The sequence below is a fragment of the Chiloscyllium plagiosum genome, unplaced genomic scaffold, assembly GCF_037043375.1.
Source record: "Chiloscyllium plagiosum isolate Xiang-an unplaced genomic scaffold, Cpla_swu_hap1 HiC_scaffold_32, whole genome shotgun sequence".
NCBI classification, from domain to species: Eukaryota; Metazoa; Chordata; class Chondrichthyes; order Orectolobiformes; family Hemiscylliidae; genus Chiloscyllium; species Chiloscyllium plagiosum.
Genome location: NW_028270170.1, coordinates 20,003,801 through 20,016,143, shown reverse-complemented (window position 1 = coordinate 20,016,143; position 12,343 = coordinate 20,003,801). Strand labels below are relative to the sequence as shown.

Genomic DNA, 12,343 nt, shown 5'->3' with positions numbered 1-12,343 from the left:
AAACTTCACTGAAATATCACAGATTTCTCTGCCAAGATTTTCACTCCCAGTGTCTCATCATAGAATCCCTACAGTGTGGAAGGAGGTTATTCAGCCCGAGTCAACATCAGCCATCTGAAGAACATCCCACCCAGACCCACCACCCGATCCTATCCTTGGAGCCCGACATTTCCTATGGCTAATCCACCTATCCTGCATTTGCCTAGACACTATGGGCAATCTAGCATGGCCAACACACCTAACCTCTGTATCTTTGGACTGTGGAAGGAAATCGGAGCACTTGAAGGAAACTCACGCAACACAGGCAGAATGTACAAACTCCACATAGACAGTCACCCAGTGATGGAATCGAACCCAGGCCCCTGGCACTGTGAGGCAGCAGTACTAACCGCAAAGCCACCGTGCCACTCATAATAGTGTTGCAACTGTTTTGTTTTCTTCACTGGTGATCACTTAAATCTTTTTGCAGACGGCAAGTTAAAACTTGGGACATACATACAAGAAAAAAGTAGAGGCTAATATATTCAGAAAAAACTTCCAGTCTGGCGTTCCATCAAACATTTTTAATCACATTAAACCTGAATGAACAAGATTCGGTTAACAGCTTCAAGTGGTGGAAAGTTGAAACCCTTGGATTTCACGAGTACTCAATCTTAGGTGGTGGGAAGAGGGGTCTCAAAATGCAGTCTGTGTCCAAACCTCAGTGACAGATAGTAACTTCAGAATTTAGTGTCAATCTCTGCAAAAGTGACATACTCAAGGTGCAGCTAATCTAAAAGTAGCAATTATGACAACTTGTAATGACACTGCAAAATCCAACTCATGATCACTGCAAAGTGTAAAGTTTGGATCGAGATCAAGTCTTTAAAAGAAAAGAAAATATCCAACGTTTTATGACGAGGTCTGTTCCATAGTCTTGCACAGACTGAAAACGTAATTCTGCAAATTTTCTTTCAAGTGGTGGGTAGCAGCTATAAAACAAGAAAGAAATTATTTAACATTCTAATTCTTTCAGTATTATATTATAATACATTAGCAAGTTACATCAAGCACTTAAATTGCAGAAAGTCTATGTAGATGACCAGTAAAAACAAAGTTGCAAATCAATATTTCAATACGTGTTAAAATTCAGTACGTCAAGGTCAAATGTTTTATCTGTATCTTTTGCAGTATGCCATGAAGTCTTATGGATCATAAATAGAGTTCAAAATTAATGTTGCTATTAATTTGCTTCTATCAGAAGTTGAAATGCATTTATGCACCAATGGCCTGATTTCCCACTGGTCATATAGTCATTATTCCAGTGTAGGTGGGAGTTGCACATGGGGATCTTTTGGAATCTGAAGGAATTACTCAGAAATTGAATTTTCCCCTGGCCAATTCCTCCACACCTAGAACTATCCAAAAGTCTCTATTTAAATCAAAAATTTCAAATGTTCCAAAGAAATTAAGCAAAATAGTTACTCAGGAAAAGTTAGACTATTAAATGTATGGTCTAATTCCCAAGTTACTTTTAAACTGATCCATCACTTACCCCACACACACCCAGCTACATCATCCCCAGCCTGGACACCCCACCTAGAATCCAATCTGATATTCCCACACCCATCCACTGAACTTGATCTGACACTTTGGCCACTCACTTTGAACTAATCCTAAACAATGCATCACTCACTCACCTTGCCACTTTGTATCCTAGCACCACATTCTTTTCCCACTTAATATCCTGCCCAACTGGAACCCTACTGACCTGACATCCTACCCTGATGGCATCCTACTTGCCTGGCACCCTAACATCACACTTATCTTATGTACTTTGTGGTTTGACAGTAACTGTCAACGTGGCTGTCAGGACCTCAACTTCAGAATATAGCAGCTGGCTGCTATGAAAAGCAGGTGCGTTTGTTTTCTGCTGGGTCCCCTGTGTGACAAAAGAACTGTCAAAATGAAACTGCGGCTCAGCATTTCTAAGGGAACCCTGAATGGAATTTCCTGTAATTAGGGACTGATAAGTGAGTGCGAGTGAATTTCTCAGTGAATCACAGGCCTCAACAGTGAAGCTGTCATCCAATCAGAAGTCCACTGGTCCTGGCCTACTTCTTAGGGGATCCAAATACACAAAGGTATGGATCTTCAATACACTTCTCACATGGTAAAGTATTGTAGGGAGTGAGGACTCAGGTGGGTCAGACAAGGGCAAAGGTTAGCTTTCAAGGGCCACCCCAATGCCACCCATTCACTCTGTAAACTGCCTCAGATTGAGGAAACCCCAAAAGTATTCCCTTCAACAAGGCAGGAAGAACCATAGTTTCTCAACCTGGAAACCAGCCACCATTCTTGCCCATCAGGGAGATGCGAGATCAGAGAGTTTGGGGTTGAGGTCATAAGTGGACAATAATTAACCATTTAATGCTCTTAACTGGTGGAGTGGACAAGATGGCTTATTAACCTTCTTGGCCATAACTTAGTGAAGTGGCAAAAGGGGTGTGATTTTCTCTCCCAGGTTAACATGCTCAATTATTTCCATTTTCCTCCATCTTTAGGAGAGGAAAATCACATGACTTAAGATAGAAATCAATGTCACTTTCCGGCTCTAATATCAGGTATAACATTAATTAGAGTAAATTCCCTCCACATGGCTCCAACGCTATGGTTTAGATTCAAACAGGAGCCTTTCTTATTGGGTTAATATAATATTTTCACTTTCTCGATTAGCCATTCAATAGGCTGCAGATTGATAACATTTCCTGAGTCATAGAAGGATTCTGCTGCATCTACATATGAGAAGAATTGGCATGATCTAGATTCTAATTTTCAATTTTTTAAAAAATCTAACTTATTTTCTTCTAAACAACCTCATCAGAGGGTTACACACCTCTGGAGCATGTGGGACTTGAATCCTGGTGGAACAATAGGGACAGTAGCACTGTGCCACAAGAGGTTGGCCTAGATTCTACGTTTAGAATCCTTACAATTTTCAGATGGTACTGACAGAGATTAATAATTATGAATAATTCCTTGAAATATATAAACAGGAATATCAGCAACCTGTCCAACAAATACAGAATCTCTTCCACAGCCCATGAAATATGAAATGCAACATATTTATGTAGAGGTCTCTTTGTTTTAGAGGCTATTATATATAACTTAGAGGTGTAGATGCTTTCAACAAATCCATGCTCACATGTTTGATACTTAGATCACCCAATATTTAATATCTTAATTAATAAGAAAACATGCTACAAAATAGTCTACAGGGAACAAATAACTCTCTTTAGGTTCCTCCATTTTGCAAATTGCAGACTACCAACCGCGATCAGAAAATAAATAAATGTGGCTGGGATCAAAAAATACTAAGAAAGTTTTAGTCAGCTCCCACGATCATAGCCAAAGCACAGGCTCCACATTTGATTCCAGACCTAAATCTCTCCATTCTTTAAAGGCAAAATATTCGAACAGTTCATAAACAGTGAAGAATATTGAAATGCACAAATGAAATCACTGAGTACCTGATGCATAACCATTCTAAGATTTGAAGTCTGTCTACACTGGGCGTGCACAACAACTGAATAACTGCATCCAAATCATTCACATTGACTCCTTCCAGAAATGGGCATTTCAGATTCTGAAAGAGCAATTAACAACATTATAATATATTGAAACTTGATAATATTTTTAAACAAAGCCTGCATTATGTAAAGTCATTGAAAGCTCTAGAAAAACCTAATATTGAACATTTACTAAAATTACCAGGTAGATTCCATATTAGGTTCATCCATAACTTCAACCCATTTGAAATTTAAATTCAGCTGGAAGATGTTGAACAGCTTTCCACTGTTTCTGTGCAATAGTTCCAATCCACTACAAAAGCATGCAATGTTCCGCATTCCACCATTGTAATTATTAGTTTAGCTTAACCTGGACATATAATCCAAGCATAAGCATGAGAAACATAACTGACTGTCTGAAAATTGTAACAATCCTTTCTTCCCCTGAACAAAATTTCATTTTAGTCATAAAAGAATTACAAATTTCACAACAGTAAGCCAGAAGGAATATTATACTTCAGTCCGATTCAACCTGCAACAAAGTTTAACACTTGTTGCTGGATCAGCCAGACTTCATGAATGGCAGAGCAGAATCAAAGGGCTGAGTGGCCTATTCTAGTTCATATATCTTCACATAGACAATAACAGAATTGAAATTTGTGTGTCAGTATTAGGGCTGCTTAGTTATATGACTTACATTTATAATGAATAATAAACAAATCTGCTAAAGTATGCTTATAATCAATCACCTACAGCCTATGTAACATGGACACAATAAGCAGTATTGATTAAGCAAAATTTAGTTTTTAAATTGAATTTAATTGAAATTAATTGGATTCATTTGAATATTGATTGTATTTTCAACATATTGTACATATGATAAAATTAGAATTAAATATTGTAAAAAGAATGTATTGTACTCATTGTGGTATATTTTAAACATTGTTGGAAATGAAAGCAATAAAAAAGAAATAAACATATGAGCAAAAGACAGCATTACATATCACGGCTGACTTTTATCAGAGGGAATAGAAACTAATGATGGGATGAGAAGGCCATTCAATTCACCGAACCTAGTCAGAGTTTTAAAGAAATTAAAACTAAAGTAGGGCATGGTCCATGCATATCAATATTATTGAAAAATGATAGTTGCATGCACCATCTACAAAACCTTACTTGTTGTTCTCACGTTGCTTTTTTTTGTACATGTCAAGAATTTATTAAGTTATTTATGAGTGAATTAGAATTATTGACCGATCTGCTGAAACAAACTAAAAGATTTTTATATTTACCTAACACAAAAGATTGTTGCCCACTTTTGAAACATGACAAGGCGACAACTGGCTAATAAAACACAAGATTTTCCCATAAAAATAAACTGAAGGATGTGATACATTTGCTCTACAATCATGGATATTTACAACATGAGTATTTCATTTATTTTTTTGAAATTATAAGTCTGTGCCGAGGAGAGAGAGTAACGTAAAATGATACAATTTTAGGCACCTCTTTGCTCTTCCCAACCAACCTGCACTATTCAGTCAAAATTGATACCATGTATCAATATCTGAATGATTAATCATACAATTTTAAACACTTCATTTTTCATTTGTCCTTCTGCATTTTGGTCAAATTAATCCTCATTTGTTTCATGTACTAAATAAAAGTTCCAAAACAGCCACTTAATTTTCTCACTACTGTTGTACATTCAAGGGAAAAGCAAACTAAAAAATGTCTTGCTTAACAGACACAATGCATTCACAGACACAATGCTTAACAGACACAATGCATTCACAGTGAGCGGCTTCAACAAGATCCTACTCAATTAAAACTATAATACTGCAGATGCTAGAAACCAGAAATAAAAACAGCACTTCCTGCGTTTATGAACCCAATGGTAGCCAATCATTCATTCTAAACTATGGATTTTGCACCAAAGGTTCCAACAAGTGGACCAACCATCCAACAAGTAAACAAGTACCCTGCAACCAAACTGTCAAGTCTCTAGCATTTGGTTGCTTTTTTTTATTTCAAAAATATACTTTATTCATAAAATTATTTGGATCTCTATACATTCGGTCATGCCATGCTTTTGCACACATTACATTGCTTTACATACAGACATCGAAATTTATTTTTCCTATATACTAGTCTGGACATTTACTATCCAGCTCTTCTGCTGAGGCGTCAGTGGAGCCCAAATGACGGGGTGGGCCCCTGTTCTTCATAGGCAGGCAGATGTTACACGGTGGTCTTTCCCCACCGCGCCTTGGCAGCAGCTGCCCCAAGCTTCAGCGCATCCCTCAACACATAGTCCGAGATCTTGGAATGTGCCAGTCTGCAACACTCAGTCAGGGTCAACTCTTTCAGCTAGAAGATCAACAGGTTTCGAACCGCCCAAAGGGCGTCTTTCACCAAGTTGATGATCCTCCAGGCACAGTTGATGTTCGTCTCGGTGTGCGCCCCGGGGAACAGACCGTAGAGCACGGAGTCCCGCGTCACAGCGCTGCTCGGAACGAACCTCGACAAACACCACTGTATTTCTCTCCAGACCTCTTCTGCATCGGCACATTTCAGAAGGAGGTGTGTGACAGTCTTGCCCCCCCGCCCCGCAGCCGCTTCGAGGGCAGCGTGCGGAGCGGCAGAGAGTCCGGGCGTGCATAAAGGATCTCACAGGCAGAGCCCTTCTCACCACCACCATGTCTCGGTGCTTGTTGGAAAGTTCTGGCGATGAGGCATTCTGCCAAATGACTTTGACAATCTGCTCAGAGAACCGCTCGATAGGATCCACCCTCTCCTTTTCCCGAAGGGTCTCAAGGACACTACGTGCTGACCACTCCCTGATGGACTTGTGGTCAAAGGTGTTTTTCTTCATAAACTTGTCCACGAAGGACAGGTGATACGGAATGGTCCAACTACTCGGAGCGTTCCGCGGCAGCGAGGCCAGGCCCATCCTTCGCAACACCAGGGACAGGTAGAACATAGTGACACTTGGTGTTTGCGTACCGGGTATCCAAGCACAGTTTAATGCACCATCAGGGTGAGTGTGGCATTGTGTGTGTTTTTTTCCCCCGTTGCCCAGATCTTTATACATCGAGTCCCTTCGGACCCGGTCCATCTTTAATCTCCATATAAAATGGAAGATGGCCTGGGTGACTGCAGCGGCACAGGTTCTGGAAATAGGCCAGACAGGTGCCACGTATAACAGCAATGACAATGCCGCACACCTGATGACCAGGTTTTTACCCGCGATGGAGAGCGACCATAGCTTCCATCTGCCCTGTTTCTGCCTCACTTTACTGCTACGCTCTTCCCAAGATTTGGTGCACGCCCCAGCACCGCCCCCCCCCCCCCACCACCACCAAATACCCAGCACCTTCAGGTGGTCAGCCCTGACGGTGAAGGGGATCGAGGATTGGTTGGCCCAGTTCCCGAAGAGCATGGCCTCGATCTACCTTGGCCCCCGAGGCCCATTCGAACTGGTCACATATGCCAGAGTCTGTGCATGGACAGAGGATCCGAGCAGAAAACGGCGACGTCATCCATGTACAGGGAGGCCTTAACCTGCAGGCCCCCGCTGCCAGGAATAGTCACCCCTCTCAGGCTCGCATCCTTCCTGATGGACTCGGCAAATGGCTCTATGCAGCACACAAACAAGGCAGGAGAGAGGGGGCAGCCCTGCCTGATTCCAGATCTGACTAGGAAGCTATCTGATTCCCACCCATTGATTGAGACTGCACTGACAATGTTGGTGTAGAGCAGTCTGATCCAATTGCAGATTCCCTCTCCAAAGCCCATTTTGGAGAGAACATCTCTCATATATGTGTGTGATATCCTGTCAAAAGCTTTCTCCTGGTCCAGGCTGATGAGGCAGGTGTCCAACCCTCTGTCCTGCACGTAGCCGATCGTATCCCTAAGGATTGCGAGACTCTCAGCGATCTTCCTGCCCAATACAGCACAGGTTTGGTCAGGGTGAATCGCTGACCCCAGAGCAGACCTGACCCGGTTGGCGATAACCTTTGACAAAATTTTGTAATCCGCATTCAACAGTGAGATTGGTCTCCAATTTCTGATTTCCTCCCTCTCCCCCTTCCGCTTGTAGATGAGGGTGATGATGCCTTTCCTCATTGATTCACTCATGGTACCTGCCAGAAGCATACTAATATACACCTCCAGCAGGTCCTGGCCAATCAAGTCCCACAGAGCAGAAAAGAACTCGATCGGTAAGCCATCGCCTCCAGGAATTTTATTCTTTTCGAAGGACTCGAGGGCCTTGGTCAGCTCGTCCAGACATAGCGGCTGATCCAGCCTCTCCCGTGTTCTGTCATCTAAGACCTCCATGATAGAGAACAGGAACGACTGGGAGGACACGCTGTCAGTTGGCTTCGAGTCATACAGACTGGCATAGAAGGATTTGCTGATCCTCATGACGTCAGCCTGAGATGACGTTATCGAACCATTTCTTCCTTCAGGCTGCTGAGCATGGAGCTCTCTTTATGCACCTTCTGGAAGAAGAAACGTGAGCACGTCTCATCCTGCTCCACGGAGGACTGGAAGATTATTTTAGAGGCCTCCGAGGCAAAGAGCGAGGCTTCCTGGCCCTTCACCTCCTGGAGGTCCTCCGTGACATCGATCCCCATCGTCTGCAACAGGAGCAGGTTCTACATACTTCCCTGGAGCTGGGACAGTTTTCCCCGCCTCTCTCTCACCTCCTGAACACCTTTGAGGATGAAGAACCTCTTGATGTTCCCTTTTACTGTTTCCCACCAGTCCGTAGGGGACTCAAAGAGGGGCTTTGTGGTTCTTCAACCTGCGTAGTCCCTCTTGAGCTCCTCAATGTTTCCCAGGGTCAACAGCTTTGCGTTCAGCTTCCACGTTCCCTTACCAGCCCGCTGCTCATCCTGTAAGTGACAGTCAGCCAGCAGGAGGCAGTGATCAGAGAAGAACACCAGCTTGACGTCGGTGGATCTGACCGAGAGCGTTCAGGACACAAACAGGTAATCTATCCCTGCACGGATAGACCCGTCTGCCCGTAACCAGGTGTATCTATACTACGCTCCGTCTGCAGGGGTGCTGAAGACGTTGTGCAGCTTAGCATCTTTGACAGTTTCCATCAGGACTCTGGACGTGGAGTCCAGTTTATTCTTCCCCCTGCCAGATCGTCCATCTGCATCAATGATACAGTTGAAGTCTCCAGCCAGAATGACCGGCCTGGACGTAGCCAGCAACAGTGGAAGCTGCTGCAGGATGGCCAACTGTTCACTCTTACCCACTAGGGTGTACACATTAATCAGTCTCAGGGGTGCATTCCTGTACATGACGTTGGTGACGAGGAGGCACCCGCCCACCACCTCCTTAACCTCGGAGATGGTGAAGTTGCCTCCTCGCAACAGGATACCCAGGCCGGAGGCACGGCTATCGTTGCCCCCCCAATCAAACTGACGGCCCATGGGCCCACAAGCTCGACCATCTCCTGTAGCTGCTGAGGTGCGGTATCCCACACTCCTGCAGAAACAGGATGTCGGCTTTAACGTTGGCCAGGAAGGCCATCGTAGAAACACATCGCGTGGCCGATTTGATGCTACGCACATTGATGCTGGCAATTTTTATCTCCATTTTAACAGTTTACCAGGTTACCAGTGTTCATTTGCTGCTGGTCCTGCCTCTCTGGGGTAGCTGTGTGCATCCCCATGGTGACAGCAAACAGCTGGACCCTCCCAGGGCTGAGGTAGCTGTCCAGCTCCACGCTGGGGCCATTTCCCTGCTCTGGTGTCGTCGTGTCGGGCCCAGGGTCTGCACAGTCCAGTTCTCTGTCTGACAGCGGGGCTGTCACAGGACCACTGCTCCCAGTTACCTGGAGCTGTGGGGCGGTGGGTACCTCTTGGTTCTCACCAGGTGGGAGGGTGGTCTTTACCGTCCCCTCAGAGGGATCATCTTTTCCTGCTTGGGCTGTGCTGCCCTCCTTTTTCCCCGTGTCGCTCTGTCTCTTCCTCTGGTGACAACCCTCCTTGCGCCCATCCTGTACCCTCGTCGTGTAGGTGTCGTTTCCCCCTTTGCAGGGTGGCTTTGGGGGCCTGGCGAGGTTTCCTCTTCCTGTTTTTGACAGTAATCCAATCCTCTGCCTCCTTTGTTCCCTCCTCTTCTTCTGTCTTGAAGGAGCTTGGATCAGCTGCTGCACCTCCACGCTGTCTGCCATCTGCTCCGCTCCGCTCCAGCCTGCCCTTCCTTCTGGGTGCCACCAGACACCATTCCCATGCTGCTTTGTGGTACCTTGCTGGTCTTAAGCATTCCACGGCTCATGTTGCCACCTCTGGCCATCTGTGCATAGGCAGCGCCCCCTCATCTTGTGCAGGCCTTGTACACGTGGCCCGCCTCTCCGCACAGATTAGAGTTCTTGGCCTCTTTACATTCCTTGGTCAGTTGGCCTTCCTGCTTGTAGTTTCGACAGACGGTCACCTTACAATCCGCCACCACATGGCCTGACCTCCTGCAGATTCGGCACACTTTCGGCTGCCCTGTGTATGTCAGGTAACCTCTGCTTCCTCCGATTGTGAAGCTGGAGGGTTGGTGGAGGATGTTCCCACTGCCATCGACCCTCAGGGTTACCCTGACTTGCCGCTTGCTGGTCCAAATCCCGAAAGGATCGACCACATCGGTGCTTTCTCCATCAACCTGGACGTATCTTCTCAGAAAGGTCAGGACATCCGCTGCTGGGACGTGGGGGTTGTACATATGGATTGTAACAATCCGACTCCTCTGCGCAGGAAACACACACAACGGGACTGCCGACAAGATGGAGAACAGAGGTTCCCCTTCCTTCTCCTTGAAGACCTTCAGAAGCTGCTCGCAATTCTTCACACTCCTGAAGGTCACATCAAAATAGCCTGCCCAGGGAAATCCTGAAGGCAGTACACGTCCGCTGCTTCGAACCCGCAGCACTCCAGCAGAATCTTCTTGGCAAACACCGTCCAATCAACCAGTGTACGCTCCTCCACCTTCTTCACAGTCACCCTGAATGCCCTGGCCTGGGCTGCGAGCGGCTGCTGTGGCCATAGTTCTGAGGTTGGCTGGTACCTGAATTAGCATTAGGCCGAAGCCAACATGAAGATCCACCAAGGGCAGGTCAGCACAACCAAACAAACCTCCAACGGCCTATCACAATCCAGCGACAATCTCCAGCAGCTCTGACGACTCACAACTCAACCCCCATGGTATCTCCCCCGCCAGCACACGTCTGCTGCGTCGAACCTGCAGCACTCGAGCAGAATCTCTTCCTCTGGTCCTCAGGAACTGCACATATTCCGAGCCAAAAGGCCGAGAAGCATTTGGTTGCATTGATGGTTTGGGGGCTGGGTCTGTTTACAATGTAAACACAGGCTGAAACAACACTTAAGACCAACTGTGGTGGGTGCACTTGTGCAGTGGCAGTAATGACCCGACCTCTGTACCAGGAAACCTGGGCTCAAGTCTCACCTGCTCCAGTCTTACGTAATACATCTCAGGACAAGATGATTAGAAAATTTTTTTAAAAGTTCATACCAGTGGAGGATGACAAAGGAGACATTCTCAATTCAAACTACAGGACGTGGATACCTCGGTCCATAACCACAGTTGGAACAGAATGGAAATCCTGACTCAGTGCACTTTACACTTAAAAGTCATGAGATGTACAGCATAGAAACAGACCAGATATCCTAAATTAACCTACACTAGTCCTCACCGTACCTACAGGAGATACATTCCAAGGCGTACCGTGAATAGGAACAAACCTATTTATTTAAATGGGAAAGTTACCTTCCCAGCAGCCTCTGGTCCCGGAACGTTCCCCGGAATATATGTGGGCCACGTTAAACCATGGGTAACTGAAACCATGGAAAATGATTCCACAGATACAGCAGTCACCCTGCAGTGTCATTTGGCCCGTAAGCTTCCAAACCTTCTTATTCATATACCCACCCACTTGCCTTTTAAATGTTGTAATTGTACCAGTCTCCACGACTTCCACTGGCAGCTCATTCCATACATACACCATCCTTTGCACGCAAACAGTACCCTCAGGTCTCTTTTATATCGTTCCCCTCTCACCCTAAACCTATGCCCTCTAGTTCTGGACTCCCCGACCCCAGGGAAAAGACTTTGTCTATTTATCCTGTCCATGCCCCTCAGAATTTTGTAAACCTCAGCCTCCGACACTCCAGGGAAAACAGCCCCAGCCTGTTCAGCCTCTCCCTGTAGCTCAAATCCTCCAACCCTGGCAACATCCTTGTAAATCTTATCTGAACCTTTTCAAGTTTCACAATATCCTTCCGAAAGCAGGGAGACCAGGTTTTAATTTTGTTTGTTTGTGTGTGTGTGTGTAGGAGGGAAAACACTTTCCATATAGCGAAACGGCTTCTCTCCAATATTTGCCCTCAATGCAAAAGCCTATCTTTTTATTTTCTTACCAACAACTTTTGCGTCACTCGAGCTCCAAGCTGCGCTTCACTCAAACTCTCCGCCATTTTAAACGACCGCCCCCGTACGAGCCGCCCGGACCGGCCAGCCAGGGGAGTCTTTCGCGTCCATTGGCTCGGTGTTCTGTCGGTCACACAATCTGCACGTTGATTGGGCAAAATAGTTGCCCATTACCTTTCCCCGCCCTTTCAGTGGGCGGGCTCGCCCGACGACGTGCGCGTGCGCATTAGCGTCGCTATCACCCGGGCTGGAAAAACCAAGGCATCTTAAAGGGACACTTCATTGCAGAGACAAAATAAATTTAAGGAATATTATGATGAACACTGCCCTGTCTTTTATTA

The 12,343-nt window shown here is 45.5% G+C and overlaps 1 protein-coding gene across 1 annotated transcript in view; it reads right to left on the bottom strand.

The window, feature by feature from the left end:
- Nucleotides 1-12,049, bottom strand: part of haus7 (HAUS augmin-like complex, subunit 7) — a 30,004-nt gene extending 17,955 nt beyond the window's left edge. The window contains exons 1-3 of the mRNA XM_043675044.2: nt 11,993-12,049; nt 3,510-3,625; nt 889-971 (exon numbers count right to left, since the gene is read on the bottom strand). Of these exons, the coding sequence (XP_043530979.1) occupies nt 889-971; nt 3,510-3,625; nt 11,993-12,049 (256 nt within the window). The remainder of the gene's footprint in view (nt 1-888; nt 972-3,509; nt 3,626-11,992) is intronic.
- Nucleotides 12,050-12,343: the final 294 nt, after the last annotated feature.